The sequence below is a fragment of the Choloepus didactylus genome, chromosome 27 (genome assembly GCF_015220235.1).
Source record: "Choloepus didactylus isolate mChoDid1 chromosome 27, mChoDid1.pri, whole genome shotgun sequence".
Classification (NCBI taxonomy): domain Eukaryota; kingdom Metazoa; phylum Chordata; class Mammalia; order Pilosa; family Megalonychidae; genus Choloepus; species Choloepus didactylus.
Genome location: NC_051333.1, coordinates 21,959,657 through 21,980,605, shown reverse-complemented (window position 1 = coordinate 21,980,605; position 20,949 = coordinate 21,959,657). Strand labels below are relative to the sequence as shown.

General features: G+C 41.3%; 1 protein-coding gene across 3 annotated transcripts in view; it reads left to right on the top strand.

Annotated features, from left to right (window-relative positions):
- Nucleotides 1-20,949, top strand: part of GPATCH1 (G-patch domain containing 1) — a 56,395-nt gene that overhangs the window by 2,204 nt on the left and 33,242 nt on the right. For 2 of the 3 annotated variants that reach the window (XR_005214382.1, XM_037820016.1), the window contains exons 2-11: nt 2,610-2,744; nt 6,417-6,502; nt 7,901-8,061; nt 8,700-8,797; nt 11,492-11,550; nt 11,947-12,189; nt 13,240-13,387; nt 15,519-15,598; nt 18,595-18,799; nt 20,635-20,931. Coding sequence is in view for 2 of the 3 variants with exons in the window: in XM_037820016.1 (XP_037675944.1) it covers nt 2,610-2,744; nt 6,417-6,502; nt 7,901-8,061; nt 8,700-8,797; nt 11,492-11,550; nt 11,947-12,189; nt 13,240-13,387; nt 15,519-15,598; nt 18,595-18,799; nt 20,635-20,931 (1,512 nt within the window). In the remaining variant the exon portion in view is untranslated. Of the gene's footprint in view, nt 1-2,609; nt 2,745-6,416; nt 6,503-7,900; nt 8,062-8,100; nt 8,511-8,699; nt 8,798-11,491; nt 11,551-11,946; nt 12,190-13,239; nt 13,388-15,518; nt 15,599-18,594; nt 18,800-20,634; nt 20,932-20,949 lie in introns of those variants that run through there. The other variant, XM_037820017.1, reaches the window with a different exon arrangement.

The window sequence follows — 20,949 nt, the reverse complement described above, 5'->3', positions numbered from 1 at the left end:
ACATGCCACAAACCCTGCAGCACCACGTGCAATGCCCTCTGCACTGTCTCCCCTTCTAATTCTATCTTCCACTCCTTCCCTGCCATCCAGTCAGACTAGACTACCCTTTCATTACACCTGGTGTTGTCCTTTTATACCTCCTTCTGTTTACTCATGGGAGTTAGTGTCTCTGTTGGGAATTATGTTTCCATATGCAGTGATCAAAATTCTGTTCATCCCTAAGGGTGGCTGTGATATGGTGGTTCTTGCACATTGTCAGAAGAGTTCTTGTACATGCGGCAGTTTCTTCTGCTGGACTCTGAGTACCCTGAGAACAGGGATGGAGTTGTGTTTGGTTTTCTATACCCAGGGTCTAGAATGGGGCTGCGTCCACGGCAAGGCCCTCAGTAAACTTTTGGTTGGAGAAGGAGTGAGGGACAGTATGGATGGCGTCCCCAACTTGGAGGCAGTGTTGAGATCTGGTTTCAGCTTTGTGCTTATTAGCTGCCAACCTCAGGCCAGCTGCCTAATCAGGGTGTCCTCATCTGTAAAGATGTGATAAATGAGATAATAAGTGTAAAATAAAGGGGTTAGTTGTTATTAGTAGCAATAATTATAAGAGGGCCTAGCCAAAATGCCACATCTTCCCTGAAGTATCCCGTCTCTGTGGTTAGAGGTTGCGCCTCCTCCTTAGGAACCCTGTGGGAGGGACCCAGTCGGCCATACTGTGTGGCCCTCATCACCTGTCACCGTAGGCTCCACTTAGATGTCTGGAGATCTTATCTCCCCTTTCAGATCAGGTGCGTCTAGAGAACAGAAGGAGAACAGAGCGAGAACAGCACCTAGCGCTGGTGGGATCTGCCTTCTCTCATTTAACTCGGTAGTTCTCAGTGAGGTTCGATTTTGCCCCCGAGGGAATATTTGGCAATAGCTATAGACATTTTCTGTTGTCACAGCTTGGTGGAGGGAGTACTACTAGCATCAAGTGGGTAAAGGCAAGGGACGCTGCAGTGCACAGGACCGACTCCCACTCTGCCTTAGCCAAGCATCAAGCCAGGCGCACATGCAGTAATAGAGCATGTATAATGCATTTCTAAGAAATGGTGAAAATCTTGGATTGGGGGACCAAAGTTATAATTCTGTTCTTTAAAGTGAAATGAAATTGTAACTGATATTAACTGAACTTCATTATGACCAGGCACTGTGATCAGCTCTCTCTGTGTAGTGTTTAATCCCCATCACCACCCTACAAGGTGGGCTCCATTATTACCCTAATTTTACAGTCGCATAGACTGAAGTTTAGAGAGATTAAATAACTTGTCCAGGGTCACAAAACTAGCACGTAAGAGGGTAGGATGAATTGAAGCCAGATCTTCTGGTCTTCAGATCCCACTGCCCTGCTGTGGCTCATACTGCTAGAATGCTCTAAAGACTTCAAAAACTACAAGCAAGAATTTAGGACCATGAAGCTGGAAGTTCCTTTACTTTTTTATTCTGTCTTCCAGAAGTCAAAACTGAATTATTGAAATAACAGTTTATGCATGGACTTTGAAACACACCTAATAATAGTAATAGTAATAGCAGTAGCAGCTAGCATTTTCAAAAAGTATTTATTGTATGCCATTCTTCTTGATAAGCACTTTACAGGCATTATCTTATTTAATTTGCTTAACAACCCTAAGATATAGCTCTCACTATTAGTGCCATCCTCATTTTACAGACAAGGAAATGGAGGCGCAGAGAGATTCTAAGTTGACCGAAGTCCTGGAGCCAGCAAAGGTGTTGGCCTTAAAATCCAGAGCTCTGTGACTCAATCCCATGCCCTTAGCCACTGTATAACTTACTTTATGACTAAGCTTTTGAAAATGATGTGATGGTTACTTTTTATTTTATATAAATTCAGAATTTTGAATTTGAGTTGATAAAATTAGACCATAATTTATATTACAGTACCTGAAACCTAAGGAATTTTTAGGCTAGGCTAAAATGTATTAGATTAAATTCCGTTTGCTTGTCTGATGTAGCAATCTAGCTCTTTTCAACAAAGTAGGAAAAGGAATAAGATTAAAGAATAGTAACTATGGAATCAGGAGATTCCCAGAATAAGGAAACTCTTAAGATCTGGGGGAAATAGGCAGTATCAAAGAAAAACTTCTGAAGTCAGAGAAATACCGTGAAGTTCTAGAAGAGCTATAAAAGTATTCTTTCTGTCACTTCCCTCTGCATGTCATGTGTCACCCCAGCATCTGCTTCCTTTGTTGCAAGGAGATTTCAACTTCATCTCTTTGAACCCCATTCCCCCACACTAGTTTGTTTTTCATGATGGAATTAAGTAGGAAAAGCAGGCCATTTTTGCTAAAAAATTATTCTATCGTAAGTAAGGGATATCTATAATTATCTTAGAACTATAAAGAAACTTGATATATAAGAATATATTAGATAGTTGATATATAATACACTAAAGTATATAAGATACTAACATCTAGGAATAGGAACCTAATTTAAACTGTTATATTTGGAGTTACAAGAAATGAAAAATTCATTATGTTTTAAAAATGACATTTTCCCCAAATGCTTTCTAAGCCACCACTCTGTTCTTTCCTGCTTATACAGAAAAATTTGTTTTTCAGGTGAAAGACCAAAAAAACCAATTCCTCTCCAGGATCAGACTGTCAGAGATGAAAAAGGAAGGTATAAACGATTTCATGGAGCCTTTAGTGGAGGTTTCTCTGCTGGGTACTTCAACACTGTTGGCTCAAAAGAAGGTATGATTTTCTTATTTATAGCTATTATATTGCTAAAGCAAATGATCAAAATAGCATAAGATAACCCTTCCCTTTTTTTAAACTTCTTAAAATGTTTTAGTACATACACCAGTATTCTTTGAATGTTGGAATATTTTCAGAGTCAACTTTTATACTGTTCATTGATTACAACCTGATGGTGAAAGAGATTCTTTCCACTTTTTTTAGAAAAATAGGTACACTCTATTAGATGATCAAATGATGATGACTTCCATTTTATTGCATCTCACCATGCACAGTGCACTCTCACATATGAATTCCATTAATCATTAAACATCTGTTGGTTCCCACACAACTGGGTGGCTAAGGACAATGGGTAACCCAGCTCTTTTGTAGACGAGGCCACTGAGGGTTATAGTGGTCAAGGAGCCAGTGGCTAAGGCCTTAGTCATCGCAGTGGGTGGAGCCAACAGCTGCTCTCTCCTGACACTGGGACCATAGCATCACCACTTCTGGAGAAATAACAGTGAAATATTGTGCAGTGTAACAAATTCCATGTTGTTTAAAGTAATGTATATATTTTTTAATGGCTTAACACAGAAACATTTTTTTATAAACTAGAAGAAAATGACTTTATGTATCTACATAATGAGTGAAAAATGAACTGATTAACTCATGTAGGAATTATCAGGAACAAGATGAGCCAGATCTTTTATGTAAATTTTAAAAAATAGCTTATACATATAAATAATAGTAAGTTATGGATAAAAAGCAATATAAGAAAAAAAAAGCAATGCAAGAAAAATAGTTGGATCAGACAAAATGGAATTTAACAAAGGATTATGAAGACTGAATCTCTATATAATTTTCTCCTTCTTAGTTGCTGGGGTATTAGAATAGCTAGAAGGAAAGAATTGCAGTGGTGGAACTGTAACCCACAGCATCCTTTTAAATTTGTTCTATAGCTACTTGTTAAACGGTAATTTCAAAGTTATCACCTTTTTGGATATATGTTATATTTCACAATAAAGGAATAACTGAAACTATGGTACTGTAACTCATAACATTTTTGGAAATTTCCTGTATAACTACTTTTTAAATCATACTTTGAAAGATATTACCTTTTTGCATATATGTTATATTTCACAATAAGTAAATAGCTGAAACTGTGGAACTGTAAACTATAACATTCTTTGAAATTTGCTCTCCAACTACTTGTTAAATTTGCACTTGGAAAGTTGTCACTTCTCTGTATATATATTATATTCCACAATTTTAAAAAAATATGAAAAAAAAAAGAAAAATAGTTTGGGTAAATAAGATGGTTAAAGTTTGATATCCAGAATATGTGCATATCAACCTCCAAAGACCAAATGGTCTAAGTGTTTGAACGGTTTACTCCAAAGGATATTGAAATGCTGTGTGAGCTATTCAGCCTCATTATTTTTTCCCTGCAATTTTATTGAGATATATTCACATACCATACAATTATCTACAGTGTACAATCAGTTGTTCACAGTATCATCATATAGTTGTGCATTCATCACCACAATTAGCCCTTGAACACATTCATTACTCCAAAAAATAAAAATAAGAATAAAAATAAAGGTAAAAAAGGACACCCAAAACATCCCTTCCCCTTCATCCCCTCCTATTATTCATTTACTTTTTGTCCCTGTTTTTCTACTCGTCTGTACATACATGGATAAAGGGAGTGTGAGCACAGGGTTTTCATAATCACATGGTCACACCATATAAGCTGTATGGTTATATAATTGTCTTCAAGAATCAAGGTTACTGGATTGCAGTTCAACGGTTTCAGCTATTTCCTTTCAGCTATCTAATACTCTAAAGATTAAAAAGGGATATCTATATAATGCATAAGAATAACCTCCAGAGTGAGCTCTCCACTCCATTTGAAATCTCCCAGCCACTGAAACTTTATTTGTTTCATTTCTCTTCCCCCTTTTGGTCAAGAAGGCTTTCTCAGTCCCACAATGCTGGATCCAGGCTACTCCCCGGGAGTCATGTCCCATGTTGCCAGGGAGATTTACACCCCTGGGGGTCATGTCCCACGTAGTGGGGAGGGCAGCGAGTCTTTCTGCCGAGGTCAGCCTTATTATTAAGAAAAGCAATTAAAGTAACCAAAGCACTATTAAACTAGCACACCTATTAAAATGGAGGAATGACAGTAGAGTTTGTGAAGAAACAAGTAGACTAATACATTGCTGATTGTTGGGTAATTTCAGTCAGTATGTCTGGAGAGCAGTTTGATCTCTACTTTGGGAACTTTATTCTAAAGAATTAAAAAAAAAGTACAACCGTTTCTTTGTCTGTTATGATTATATCTGTACTGGTGTATTATAATTAATTTGTGGGTGGCTACCTAGGTAGACTGTGATATATTAATGCACTGGAATCTCTCTTTACCGTTAGGAGTGACACTTGAAAGGATTGTGCAGAAATAGGGCAAAGATTGTAGAAATCCAAAGAGGAGGAAGGTGCTGGGCTCATATCCCAGGGACTGTGCCACTGTCACCCCTTGCAAACTCAGAAATCTGTTCTTCCTTCCTACCAAGAGTAGTTCTATCCCACACTCCTCAGAGCCACAAAACCCTTGTAGGAAATCAGAAAGGAGGTGCACCAACTCTTAGAGAAAACTGAAAAAATTTGTCTGCAGAGGGTTACAGATATATTTGAGCTCCAGAGCATTCTCTATAGACATGGCATATGCTTGGTGATCTTGGATGGGAAACAAGGGGTGTCAGTTATAGAACTCAGGTGTTTGATGTAATCGGGGGTCTGGTATGGCCATCACCCTTGGACCAGGCACATCAAGTCCTCTACCAGGGAACCCTCGGTGTTTCCTGGAGCGTGTTGCAGGCATTGCTTCCCTCTCTCCCTCCTTCTCCCCCACCCGCTTTAACGTCTCTCTTTAACTTTTTATTTTGAAATAACTTCCAATTTACAGGAAAGTTGCAAAAATTATACAAAAACAATACGTAGAGCTCCAATATACCCCCTCACCCAGATACCCAGATTTACCAATGTTAGCATTTTTTGACATTTATTATGTCATTCTTTCTATCTATCCATCTGTCTATTATCTAAACATTTGAGAGTAGGTTGCATACATCAATCTCCTCTAACACTTAACACTTCCAGGTACGTTTCCTAAGAACAAGGATACTCACTATGTAACCACCCTAAGTACAGCTATCCATTTCAAGAAATTTAGCATTGTTATAAAGCATACAGTGTGTCTCTCTACCTGTCCTTTCCTGACTGACTAATGCACCTTGATACATTGTTTCTTTAGATATGCTAATATCTTAGTGCAGGTTGCTGTGCTGCTGCTTTCAGAGTTGTCCTGCCATTTAAGGTAACTTGCGTCTTTCTGCTCAGATCTACTTGTTCATTTCACAGTGTAATTTTCAATGCATAATTTGATTTCTCTTTATTCCAAGTTCTTATGGGAAAACCTCATTGTATCCACTAAGTTCTGACAGCAGGGTACATAGGGATTAATAAGTTTATTTAGAAAAATGATGTTTATGTAAGCAGTGAGATGGGAAAATAGCTACAAAGTCTGTAGCTATTGGAGGTTTCAAATCTGTACATGTCATTTAATCACTTAGTTATAAACCAAAGTACTAGCTAGGATTATAAAGTTCTCAACTCTTTTCTTTTAAGGATGGACACCCTCCACCTTTGTATCTTCACGACAGAATAGAGCAGAAAAATCTGTTCTTGGTCCTGAAGACTTTATGGATGAGGAGGTGGGTGTGCAGAACTTCAGTTGCTTTCTTAACTGGCGGGATGTGTGTAGTTGGTTGTGGTAGCACATTCTCTCTCTCCAGATAGTCCAGTGTAGGATTTCGTCTTTGTAAGGCTCTATCATTTAGGTGTTTAGATTATTGTGCCCTGAATGTTGATGGATTCTTGTTCTTTGGAGCAGCATCTTGTGCTGGGGCTGGTTTCTAAAGTCAAGACTGTAATGGGAAAGTCATGTACAGGCAGAATTAGTTGAAAAGCTGTCACATAGCCCCAGAAGTGCAGTACCTGTGGGTACCAGCTGGCAGCTTTCCGTAGACTGCACACTGCTGTTTAAAGAATAGTGAGTGACATGACTGATGAGTGAAAGGAAGACACCCACAGGTGTCTGGACACATTGTTAGAGCAAACTAAGCCCACCAACTTCTTAGGGGCAAGGAGGTTGACCAGGGAATTCCAAAGTGGCCCTACTAGCCTGCACATGTACGTCATTTTCCAATTAAGCCTCTGTTACCTTAATTCTTAGTCATGGATTCATTTGTGATGAAGATAAAATAAAATATTTGTGTCCAGATCTCTCCTCTCCGTTATCCTCTGCATGGCAGCTTGTCCTTACATTAGCTTTCCTCATGGTAGCAAGATGGCTGCATTCATTCCAGGCATGCATCCAGGACGATAATATCCAGTGGAAGGAGGTTATTCTTGATATCTGTTCTTAGGAACCAAGAAAATTTCGCATAGGTCCTACAGTGAACTTTCCCTCACATCCACTTGGGCAAATTATTCCACGTGCCCATTCTCCTAAAGCAGTCCCTGACAAGGAAAATGGGATCAAAGGGCATGAATCTCTCCCCCTCCCCATCCCCTACTTCTTCTACTGTACCTGGCATGGGGTTCTAGCCACTCCAGAAGCGCAAGGTAGCACAGAGGAAGATAGGTGTTTGGGCAATATCAGGGTGCCCAGGAAAGAGGAAGGGGTGTGGGTGTTGGGCAGGCAGCTGACAGTACCTGCTGCAGTCAATGCAAAAGCCCCTCACTCAAGGCCTGGCACGTGCGCACACATAGGCTTGCTGGCTGTGAAGCAAAGATTTGCCCGCTTCACACTGATCTTTGAAAAATTGTTGAAAAGAACTCAGCCCTTACTTGCTGCCTTCCCAGATTGGTGGTTCTTGTTGTGTCCCCACAGAGCAGCTCCCATCATGCCCCTGTCCTCAGTCACTGGCCTTACTTTATGTGAGAATGGGATTCTGAAATCAGTTTGTAAAGACAGCCACTCCACTGGTCCCCAACTGAATTTTGTAGTTTTAACTTTTTTGTTTTTAAGGAAATAAAGCTATGGGGTATATCATGTTTAGTCACTTTTCAAATAGAAATGTAAGTAATTTTGTTTGGATTTTTTTAAGGATCTTAGTGAATTTGGGATAGCACCCAAAGCAATTGTTACCACAGACGATTTTGCTTCCAAAACCAAAGACAGAATACGAGAAAAGGCCAGGCAGTTGGCAGCTGCTACTGCCCCCATTCCTGGAGCCACTCTGCTTGATGACCTCATATCACCAGCAAAGTGAGAAAAATTTAATTCTGATTTTTTCCATTCTTGGCATCCCTGCTTTAAGTATGTATGATTATCTTAGCTAGGGGATAGTTTGTCTGCAAGTAAGAGAGGCCTTCTTGGACTAGCTTGAATGAAAAGGGGGACTTTATTTGAAGGATGTTGTACTTTTACTGCATTGATCTCAAAAGCTTCAGCCACTGGCCTTGCTGCTGGAGCCCACGGAGGCTAGAGAGCTGTTAGGAACCCGAGTGGCTACCCTCCCACTCCCTTTCTCACAGGCCTGTGGACTCTCCTGTCTGCCTCTCTGCAAACCTCCTTGTTTGCCTGGGCACATGTTCTAATGTGGCAGCCTCAGATCTTTATGGTTTCCCAGGACACATGCTTATAAAGACTGCCTAGAGTCTCCTTGTGCCCATTCCAGATGCTCAGGAGACAGGGCATCTCCCAGACTTCTCCAGGTCAGGTGTCTACCCCATGTTTAATGTGATGTGGCTGGAGTGGCAGAGTCACACAGCTCCAACAGGGACAGGGAAGAGGTCTCAGGTGGGACAGGTTTATGAGCTGGACAGGAACCCCAAAACTAGTTATTTCATACTATTCCCTAACATTATGAAAAGAAGTTAATTTTCATTGCTTTGCTACCCTAGATTATCTGTTGGTTTTGAATTGCTAAGAAAGATGGGGTGGAAGGAAGGGCAAGGAGTTGGTCCTCGAGTGAAGAGAAGGCCACGCCGACAAAAACCTGGTATGTATATTGTTTGTCATTCATTCTACAGCATGTTTTTAAAAAACTTTTATTGTGGTAACATATTTAACATAAAATTTGCCATTTTATCCTCTTTAAATGTGCAATTCTAAGGCATTACTTACATTTAAATATTGTACCACCATCACCACCTTCCATTACCAAAGCTTATTCATCACTCCAAACAGAAACTCTATACTCAGTAAGCAGTAACTCTGCATACTTCCCTTTCCCCAGTCCCTGATAGCCTCTGATGTACTTTCTGTCACAAGGAATTTACTCGTCTAGATATTACCATATAAGTGGAATCATACAATATTTGGTCTTCTGTGTCTGGCTTATTTTGCTTAGCATAATGTCTTCAAGGTTCATCTCTGTAATTGCGTGTTTCAGAACTTCATTCCTTTTTATGGCTGAATTATACTCCATTGTATGGCTATACCACATTTTGTTAATCCATTTGTTTGTTGATGGACATTTGGGTTGTTTCCACCTTTTGGCTGTTGTGAATAATCAGCATACTTTTTTTTCTTCTTAAACTTTTTATTTTGAAATACTTTCAAACTTAAAGTTCAGTTGCAAAATACAAAATCCATATAGAGAATTCCAAGATCCACCCCTCCCAGATACCCAGATCTGCCAGTTTGAACTGCAGTTGCTGTATCATTTTTCTGTATTTACTGTACCATTCTGTCTGTCCATCCATCCATCTATCCATCTATCCATTTATTTTCTGAAAAGTTGAGAGTAAGTTGTATACATCATCCCCCTTGAACACATAATACTTCCAAGTATTATATCCTAAGAACAAGGATATTTATGTAACCACCTTAATCCAGCACATATATATTTTGGCTGAGTGCAACATATGTTATTGATGGCTCATGACAAGGTAGGGCTTTCTAAGCTCTTCCCCTTCTTCAGGGGGTCTGGGATAGAAGCTGTGGAGGATGGGAGATTCGTGGTGTTGGGGGTCAAGGAGGGGTGAGGACTCCCCAGCAGCTGACTGTCTCTGTCTTCTTCTCGTGCTGTTGCTGGGGTTGGTGCCCAGGGGGCTCTTACTCCTTGGAGGTCATGTGGACCATAATGTCCACCACCCTGTTGCTGTAGCCAAATTCATTGTCATGTCAGGAAATAAGTTTGACAAAGTGGTCGTTGTGGGCAATGCCAGCCCCAGCATCAAAGGTGGAAGAGTGGGTGTCTCTGTTAAAGTCGCAGGAGACAAGATGGTCCTCACTGTAGCCCAGGATGCCCTTTAGGAGACCCTCTGATACCTGCTTCACCACCTTCTTGGTGTCTTCGTATTTGATCACGTATTTGATTCTCCATATGGCATGTCACATCCCTGACACACACATTGGGGGTGGGGATGCAGAAAGCCATGTCAGTGAGCTTTCCATTCAGCTCAGGGACAAACTTGCCCACCATCTTGGCAGTGCCAGTAGTGCCAGTAGATGCAGGGATGAGGGGCTGGGCAGCCCCATGGCTGTCATGCCACAGTTTCCCAGAGGGGCCATCTACAGTCTTTTGGGTGGCATTGACGGCATGGAGTATGGTCATGAGTCCCTACCTTGTCAGAATTCTCGTGGATGACCTTGGCCATGGGGACAGGCAGTTGGTGGTTCAGGAAGCATTGCCAGTAATCTTGAGGGAATTGTGATACTTCTCATGTTTCATGCCCATCACAAACATGGGCTCATCAGTGGAAGGGGCAGAGATGGTAATTCTTTTGGCTCTACCCTTCAAGTGAGCCCCAGCCTTCTCCAAGGTAGCGAAGACACCGGTGAACTCCACAACATATTCAGCACCAGCAGCACCCCATTTGATGTTGGCAGGATCTCGTGCCTGGAAGATAGAAATGGGCTTCCTGTTGATGACAAGCTTCCCATTCTTAGCCTTGAACAGTGCCTTTGAACTTGCCATGGGTGGATCATACTGGAACATGTAGACTGTGTAGTTGGGGTCAATGAAGGGGTAATCGATGGTGACACTTCCACTTTGCCTGAGTTAAAAGCAGCCCTTATGACCAGGCATACAGTATGGCCAAACCTGTTTGCCCCATCCTTCACCATCATGTTTCATGGATGCAGTGAGCACTGCATAAGAAAATATAGCTCTGTGTTGAATGGGGAGGAACAGAGAGTCAGTACTGTATACTTTAATGGCTACATGTTTCTAGAAATAAAATTGCTGGGTCAAGGGGTGTACATGTGTTTTAAGCCTTTTTATGTGCAATACACGATAGCTTTCCAGAAGAATTGCACTAGTTTATGTCCCCAACAGCAGTTTATGAAAGCCTTTGTTTCCCACACTCGCCGATACTTTAAAAAATTTTTTTGCCAAGTTGGTAGGGGAAAATAGTAGATATGACATAGTTTAACATTGTTTTCTGTATTTGTCTTGCCCCTGGTCTCCTCAGCCAGACTGTGGACTCCTTGAGGGCAGTGATCATTTCTTTTGGGTTCTCCATAGTGCTGGGGCAGTAGAGGTTACTCCTTGAGTACTTTTTCACCAGAGTGTTAGTGGGGCAGGGACTAGTGGAAAACAATTCTGTAGTGATAGTTTCTTGACCCTAAAGCTGTAGCCCATTTTACAAGCTCAGTTGTACCTTGGCATATACCTCTGAAGAATCAGTGAGTTAGGTTTCTGTCTTTCAGTTGCTCAGAACTAATGCCTTCAAAACGTCTTTTACAGATCCTGGAGTAAAAATCTATGGCTGCGCATTACCCCCTGGAGGTTCTGAAGGCTCTGAGGTATTGTATGGGATAACAGGCCTTCAATTTGGTACAGTAGCAACTGTTACTTTATGATTATGATATTTTAGGGTCAGAAACAATTTTAGAAATCAGTCAAATCCCATTATGGTAAAATATCCATACTCTAAAACTATTCTCATTATGTCAGATAATATATTCAACAACTTGCCAGCACCATAGATATCCCAAATCCAGATGTTCACATTACTTAAAATGGGGTCATTTGTATTAGTATCATTTGTTCAAGGACTTGATTTAGCCATTTGTAATAGCATAAATGAAGGTTTGATAATTGTTCTGTTTGGAATTAATCACTGATTAAAGTCACTTTTCAAGGCTTACTTTGCACCATGCAGTGACTCACCCTAATTCCATTTTTAACCTTGGAAATAGGATGAAGATGATGACTACGTACCTGATAACGTGACCTTTGCACCCAAAGATGTTACACCTGTGGATTTTACACCCAAAGATAATGTACATGGATTGGCTTATAAGGGCCTGGATCCCCACCAAGCACTGTTTGGAACTTCAGGAGAACATTTTAATCTTTTCGGTGAGGGATCTGAAAGGGCCAGCAATCTTATTGGAGATGTGGGACTGAATAAAGGAAGAAAATTGGGAATTTCAGGCCAGGTAAGAGTGGTTGTGTTTTATAAATGTGGAACCATTGAAAAATGAGTCTCATTTCCCTGTTACACGTGCCCCACGGTAGGCAGTTATTCATTTAATAAATGAAGACATTAAAGAGGTTATATTTTCCTAAGATCTTTTCTGAAAATGTGAGGCACACACCTTCCTTATTTTAATACCGTAGTCCCGTGACCTGGACCTAGTGTTCTTGGTGGAGTTTGTGCCTTCCTAGAAATGAGCACTACTTTACCACACACGTGGTCCGAGCAGAAAACTACTCCTACCCCTGAGATTTACTCAGTGCTTAAAGTACTTAATTGCAGCCTGCTGTCTGTGTTTAGGTCCAAAGCTTTACCATCTCTTGGACTATTTCCTAGTACTACAAGCCCCAACCAGGTCAGGAACACAGGTCTAGTTTTTGCTCAGGGGGCTTGCTTTTTACCTTTGCGAGATGGAAAGCTTTTGCTGATTGCATGTTCTCTCAGACTGATTCAGAGGTTCTTTCTTAAAATGGATTTAGAAAATACGTTTTTATTTTTACTTCATCAATTCGTGATTATCTTTTCTTTTCTACACTTTTAACAGTCCTTTTAACAACTTTTACTTGTCGGAGGCCTCTCCCTACAGATCAGGAGTCTGTACAGCTGTCATTAGACTAGCAGTGGTCTTCAGGCCTCAAGCTGTCGCCAGCACGGGCCCCCACCATGTGATGAGCATCTCTGTCTTTCTCTTTGGGGAGGCCTCTTTTCTGTTGCTGCTCTCACTACTGCCTGTGCATCTCCTCCATTTGTCATCCTGTCCTAAAGGACCTCAAGGCTGCTGTGGGGCCAGAGGCCAGCCCCAGTGCTGGAAGCTTGGCATTCCCTTCTCGTCCTGTTTTTCAAGAAACTTGAGTCTATCTGTTAATGGGGGCTCTCTTTCACTTCTCTTTTTGGTAATCTTGAATAAGAATTCAAGGAATCTGTTCAGTTGGATCCTTAAAGTAGCTTTATACTTTAATGGAGACATACCCTAAAACCTGTAATTGCTTAGTTTGAAACCTTTTCTCTGAAGGCTTTTGGTGTAGGTGCCCTGGAAGAGGAAGATGATGATATCTATGCCACAGAAACTCTATCCAAGTATGACACCATTTTGAAGGATGAGGAGCCTGGAGATGGACTATATGGCTGGACAGCGCCCAGGCAGTATAAAACCCAGAAAGGTAATTCCACAGACCCACAGCTGTTGGTAAGACGATTGAAGCAGTCACGTAGCAGGAGTGAAGCTGGAGTGTGAGCCTCCACAGAGTAGGTGATTGTGGTCAAAGGTGCAACGTGACAAACAAAGTGAGGGCAAGAGCAGCACAGGGTGAGAAGACACAAGTAGTGTTTAGACCAGGTCAAGTCCAAAGCCAGTTATCGAAATGGGCCAAGGTGGGGCGGAGGGAGAGGCCTGGGATCAGGGAAGCAGCCGTGTGTGCACAGGTGCTAGTGTTGTAGGTCAGAGGCCGGCACTCAGAGCTCAAGGAACTGGGCAGGTGGCCAAAGTAGGCCCATTCCAGCAGCAGTTCAGAGGCCAAGAACCTGCAGCAAGAGGGGGCCTGATACCCCTGCCTATTTCCTCATGTGAGTCCCTGCTCTTAGGGGCTCTTGTTGGGATAGGAGACAGTCAGTTCCTAATACAATCTGAGTTTCAAGTCAGAGTTTATGGCAGTTCAGATTCTATGAGTCTAAGTAGTATTTCAGTTTTTCTTTCCAGAAAAGCTTTAGAAAGGAGACAGTACAGAGTAGATGTTAGTAATGTGTGATTTGGAGTCACTGCGACCTGGAGTTGGATCTCAGTTCTCCACTGTCCAGCTGTGTAACCATGGGCAAGACTTGTAACCTCTCTGGACGTCAGAGTCCTCATTTTTAAAGTGAGGATAAAATCAACTCAGGGAATTAATGTTATGGGAACTGAATGGCATAGCTTGGTGCTTGGCACAGTACCCTCCACAAAGCCCGAATGGATGGCAGCTACTATTCTTGTGGTTATAGTGATATTAACAACCCAAATAAAATTCAGGAGGTGTGAGCTTGTGGAAAACCATCTGTTTAGACATTTTTAGCTAAAGTTAGATAAAAGTTTGATCTAACTCTTGTAAAAAAAGACGTGTAAAATATACCCATTGAAATAATCTAACTATTATGAAAGAATATATAAATGTGAGCATCACATCCAAAAAAACAGCTGGTGCAAAACAATTTTCTTTCATTGAAAATCCTCAAGTTCTATTTTTCTCTGAGATCAATAAGGCTATAATGAATATTCTTATGGCTCTATCTTTATGCACAATTGTTGTTTATTCCTTCAGAATAAATTCATAGAAGTGAAACTGCTGGGTTTTAAAAGAACACAAAATTCCAAGAATGTGAAATGTAATTTCAAATTATCCTACAAAATTTTCAGAACTTTCAGAAGCTGGTACAAAAGTTCAACATGAGCTGAAGTACAACACATCATCTTGTGGGGGAAAGTAGTTACATGGTGGTGTGTAGTTATGAGCTGCTGGAAATCTCAGCCCTGCCCCGCCTGGCAGGTGGCAGCAGTGCCTGGTCCGGGACCAAACACGCTTGTGGGAATGCTCATGGTTATCAGGCAGAAGGGCTTTTCAGTTCCAGAAAATGCAGTTTGTGCATATGAATGTGTGACACAGCTGCTAGATTCAGAAAACCCTTGAGAATCAGGGGGACTCTGTTGTCTCCATGACCAGGGAGGATCCTGGCTCTTTTCAGAGGGTGTCATCGTTCAGTTTCCGGCATTTCTGATCTTTATCTCTTGTTAGAATTTCATTTGTGAAAAAGACAAAAAGTACCTTTCAATTTGTACTAAGATTAGATTCCAGTGTGATCTGGTTTTCGATTGCTTTCTGTTCCTTATTTGAATAGTTGCTAAGGAAATTGGTAGGTAGTCTCCCAGTGGGTTTTAACCTATTTTTAGAAATGGCTCCCTTGCAGTTGTGACTATTATTTTATCTATACTTGTCCTTTTGACTGTTTTTCTTGAGACCTCTTACTCCACAGAGTATTTATATTCCTTGGTGCTCCTTAACTTAGGACCTATGGCACTTTTTGTAAAAAAAGGTTGAGGTCCTTGTTTTGTAGGGCTGCTGTCCTGTGTCCTAGCAGCCTAATCGGCCTCTCCGGGGTGGTGTGGGCTGGCCGCTGTCCCTGAGTCAACAGAGGTGTGAGCATTTGACGTGTGGTTGTATGACACGTAGTATTTATGTTCTTGGAGATACAAAGCTTCTGACGTCCATCGTCTTACTCTAATCTTCTCTGCCTCTGGAATTAATCAATGATATCATTTTGTAGAACCAGAGAAAGATCTTCGATACATTGGCAAAATTTTGGATGGATTTTCCTTGGCTTCTAAACCTTTATCTTCCAAGAAAGTAAGAGAACCTTATTTTTTTTTTTTTAAATTATTGGAAATAATTAGGCTTAAAATTTTTGCTGTTTCCAAGAAAGTAAAAGTACCTTTTTTTTTTTTAATATTGATTTAGTGCTTAAAATGTTTGCTGCTAGGTAGTCTATGTTATTATGTTAAAATGGAAAAGATAAGTAAATTGTGTTTTCATAAAGCAACAGCTTAGTTATTGGTGATTAGCCAGTTAAATGTATTCTACATTAGAAATGTCAAGTTAGTAGCCACATTATATTCAAAACATCGAATTAGTAATCTTTTAAATCCAACGTCTAATGAGTGGTTATTTCCATTGAAAAAGGAATACATTGGAAATAAGTGGGAGAATAAAATCGATATAGTACCAGGGATAATGTAACTTAAGAAAAAGTGGAAACCTTTTAAAAACCCGTAACCCCCAATTCTGACTCCTCCCTGGATGCTACGAAGTACATTAGCTGGTGCAGCCAAGATTCTCCGATGCTTTGCAGGGGAGGAGCAGAGAGGAGAGAAGCCATGTGTGTGCAGGTTGAGTCATGGGGAGAACGCCTCATACCTTTCCAGATAATTTGATTTTGGAGATTTGTTACTGCCACATGTGAAAATCTGCTCTTAGACTAAGATCTGCCCCAGCCAGGTGGCTGTTCTTCCTTTAACAGTCACTGAATCCACCTGCTCACAGTGCAGTTGTCACAGCATATACCTGGGAGTTATTGTGGGTGCTGGGTAGCTCAGTAGAGCTGCCTGGCCATTTGCCTTGTTGGTATTCCTTTTTCAGTTCTTTCCACACTTAAATGAACTTTTAGTTTTTATCTAAGAAACATCTATTAAGGACTGCTAAGCCTGTGATTCTCCAGAAGGGGGAAGGCCGGGGGCAGTGCAGCCTGAGAACTCATACTCACTGTTGATGAGTGTTTGGTGAATATAGTTGTGATGGTGAATGTGTTGTAAAATGGGCAACATGACCTGCTGGCTCAGGGCACTGGCAGCAGTCAGACAGCCCAGGTCTCCACCGGCTCTGCCACTTGCTGCCAGGTGACTTGGGGCATGCTCCTTCCCCTGTCTTTGCTTCAAGTTCCTCATCTTTCAAATGGGAGTAATAATGGCACCTACCTCATAGGGTTGTTGGAAGGACTAAATGAGTTAATACATATAAAATATTTAGGAAGGAACCAGATAAGGGACTGTTACTACTAGAAATGTCAAATAAAATTAAAGGAGAATGTGAAGTTTTTGCATGTTGGAAAGGAACATAGTTTTAAAAAGGCTGAAAAGTTCTTGCTTGACTCAGGGGTTCAAGGAAAACAGGACTAAGTCCTGGACCTGAAGTTGCTCTCCACCAGGGAGACTACCAGACCAGCAAATGCATTGTAGAGTTGTGAAGTGTTTAAAACGAGAAACCAAGGCCGGGGCTCCCTGAGGAGGCTCGGTGCTGGATAGAGCTGTGGGTAGGAATGACTTCGTGGAGGGCCGGGTTCACCTAACTTTTCCCAGATGCAAAGGTTTCTAATGCTGTGGCCAAAACCCAACCTCTGGCTCTAAAGGCAAAACAGAACAGTGACTTTATATGGGAATAGAAATGCTTTGAATCTAATGGAGAATGTGAAGAGGAGCCATGTCCACACCCCTCCTTTCTGCCATGACCCTCTGGTTCTTGGTGTGGTGGTTAACGAGCACGTTTGGCTGCTGATTTGAAAGTCTGTTTCAGAGCAGGTGGTGAGGGCTGTGATGATAAAAAATGAGGTAGGTAGAGGAGGTGCAATTGTATTTTAGCAAAAAGAATTGTAGAGAGTCCCATCTGAGAGTATCTCCTGTCTGCATCCCCTGTCTAGTCAGGGACCAACTGGCTGGTCCAGTTTCCTGATGATGATAATTCACTCGCATGGACTTGCAGAGGACCAGGTCCTCAACCCAGGCCGCACACTGCGACTGCCTAGGGAGCTTGGGAAAATGCAATGATGTCAGACTTTCTGGAGGCGGGGCGCAAGCGTCAGTATTGTTGAAACTCTCCAGGCAAGTCCAGTGTTCCGCCAGGATTGAGAACCGCAGTCACAGAGGATGCCTCCCTGGTTACAGAGTTCAGGGTTGATTCAACTCCTGCTTTAAGGTAGCTTAAAAATCGAAGAAACAGCTTAAATAAGAAACAGTCCATAAAAGTATATGTCTATCATCCTGTTAGACCAAGAGCAGGGAGATCATTACGTGTATTCATTAGTTAGAATCTTTTCCCAGTTATTTAAAAGTATCTAATAATTTTTTAACTTATCTGTGCTGCCATGGTTAATGCCATTCAGTTTCGAAAGTACCTGAATTTCCCAAATAAATTTCAATTTCAGTTGTGAGCTTTTGAATTAGAAATATCTTGTATCAAAAAGCAGAGTGAAGTTTCAGTTTGGAACTAAAACCTAACAAAATAGTGAATGCTAAATTTAAGACTAACTTATGCAAGTCATTGTTTTTTAATAAACCTTGAATCACACTTTTTCTGAATTTCCTGATTTACAGTGGGCCAGTTCTGCCTCTGGGCCAATGCGTCACATTGACTGTTATCCCTTTATTGTTGTCATATTAAACATGCATATTAGCATCTCTGTAGAAGGGACAGTAATAATATCTGACCATTGGAACAGCGTGGTTCTGGTGATCCTCCAGATCCATAATGGATACCGGAAGGCTATCTAGACAGGCTGCCCCAACAGAAGAACTGGCTGAATGGTAGCCAGGAAAAGAGCAGGGTTAACACCACTCGGAGGCTTTCTTGGTTAAGTCAAACAAGATTTTCTTGCAACCGTTTTGATGGTTTTTTGTTGTTTTTTTTAAATCATTTTTTATGGTAAAATATGCATAACATAAAAATCATTTTAACCATATTTTTAAGCATATAATTCTGAGACATTAAATATATTGGCATGTTTTGTAAGCTTCACCACTGTCTATCACCAGAACATTTTCATCGCAACCTGTTTTTCTGTTTTATTTTTTAAGGTATATCCACCACCTGAATTGCCAAGACACTATCGACCAGTGCATTATTTCAGGCCAGTGGTAGCTGCAACCTCAGACAACTCCCACTTAATTCAGGTATTATCAGAGTCAGCTGGAAAGGCAATGCATGACTCAGAGACACATAGTAGGCACCAACTGAATGCCTCCAAGCGTGGGGAGCTGCTTGGAGAGACGCCTATCCAAGGTATGTGCTACAGAGCAGAGAGAAGCCATTACCTTTAAACTAATCTGAGTTATCACAATCAAAATGTAAAGGTTTTGTTTTCCTGTTGAAATTTATTTTACATGATTTTGTATTCCCAAATTGTGGGAATAAAAGTTATTACTAAGAATGGAATACATAACAGGATGTACATCCTTTCCTTAATACTTGCTTTCTACCATCAGTGTGGATTGTGCTATTAAAATCACAATCTGTGTCTTAAGGTCAACTGTTTTTAAAATTTTAATAATTATCCAGGAACAGGGTTAAGATCAGGGACGTTTGTAGCTTCACTCTCTCTGCCCAGCCTGGAAAAGTATATATATTTTTTCCCTTAGTGGGGAAGGGTACTATAGCTCTTCTCCTGAAAGCCTTAAAGAAATGAAAGTATCTGGAAGTTTGTGAAATGTGGAGAATCCCCTGAAGATTGCAGCAGAAAGACCCAGTATAAGAGGTAGACTTTTGACTTTTGAAGGTTTCATGCTATGCAACATTGCCATTTGGGAGCCTAATAAGTATTTCAAATTGCAGTTAATTAAAAAAGAACTCTTGATTTCTCTCTCTCTTCCCCAAACTTTCTCTTCCCCATCAATAAATGGTACTACTGTTGACCCATTGCTCAGACCAGTTCATAGGAATCCTAATTCTAAGCGCCTTTCTTTCCCTTCCTCTCCCCACCATACCCAGTCTATTGGCAAGTCCTTTCTGCTCTAACTCCAGCGCACGTGGGGAATCCATCCACCTCTCTGCATTTCCACTGCTTCCGCCTTGATCCAAGCTCCCATCCTCTCCCACCTGCACTATTGCAGCAGCCTCGTCTTTGGTCTTTTATTTTGTCCCCTTTCCTTCTGCAGTCCATTCCGCTCAACAGCAACTAGATGAACCAATTATATCATTACCCCCTTTCAACCCTGTAGTAGCTCTCACTTAAAGTAAAAGCCCCACAAGGCCCTACATGATCCAGGCACTGCCTGCCTCTCAGGCCACTTCTTGTATCCCTTTCCCATGGTCCATTCCCTGCAGTCTAGTCTCATGACATTCCTTGCTGCCCCTTGAACCTACCAAGCATGATCCTTCCTCAGGGCCTTTATGTTTGCTGTTTCCTCTGCCTCTGTTCTCCCTCCAGATTTTTGCAAATCTGGCTCCATTTATTACTTAGAAGTTATCTCAAATATTACCTCTTTAGAGAGACTTTTCAGGCCTTCCCTAACCACCACATGAGGTTGTTATATCTGTTTCCATCCTCTATTACCAGCCCACTAGCTTGTCATCAATAATACACATCACCCTAGTTTATGTTTTTCATAGTGCTCCTCTCATGGCAGTGCTCTGGTGTTTTGTTGTTATTGTTGTTGTTGTTTATAATGTCTATATCTCTCACTCGTGAGAACGGGCCTCATCTCCATTGTCCTCCCAGACCCTAGACCAGTGCTGGCATGGAGTAGGCACTCAGTGAACATTTATGATATGAATAAATGCTTGGTGGATGGCTGTGCTCTGAATGGGGTGTGTGCTGTACAGGACTGCACAAATGGTGGCCACTGCAGACGGAGGTCCGGAGCCTGGGATGTCAGGTTCCTCATGCTAGGACCACTCACCAGCCCTGTAAGCATCCAGGTATTAGCTGTCATTTTACCAACTGTAAAATAGGACTCCCATTATGTTATTCACAGGGATAATAAGAAGGCAAATGAAACATTAAACATGAAAATTCATCACCTATTTAAATTTGTGATATTGAAAATGAATGTACAGAGAAATGCGGAGTAAACTTGTCTAATGATTCTTTTTCATCTCTTACTGCTGTTTTTGTTTAGGTTCAGCTACTTCAGTTTTAGAGTTTCTGTCCCAAAAAGATAAAGAGAGAATCAAAGAAATGAAACAGGCAACTGAACTTAAAGCTGCTCAACTCAAGGCCAGCAGTCTGGCCCAGAATGCCCTGAGCAGCAGATCCCAGTCCTCCTCTCCAGATGTTGGACACTGCTCTTGGCACATGGCACTGGGTGGCAGGACAGCCACCACAGGAACCAGCAAGTTCAAACCTTTTTCAAAAGACCCAGAAAAGCAAAAACGATATGAAGAGTTCTTAGCAAATATGAAACAGGGACAGAAAGGTGAGTGCTAGGCCTGGG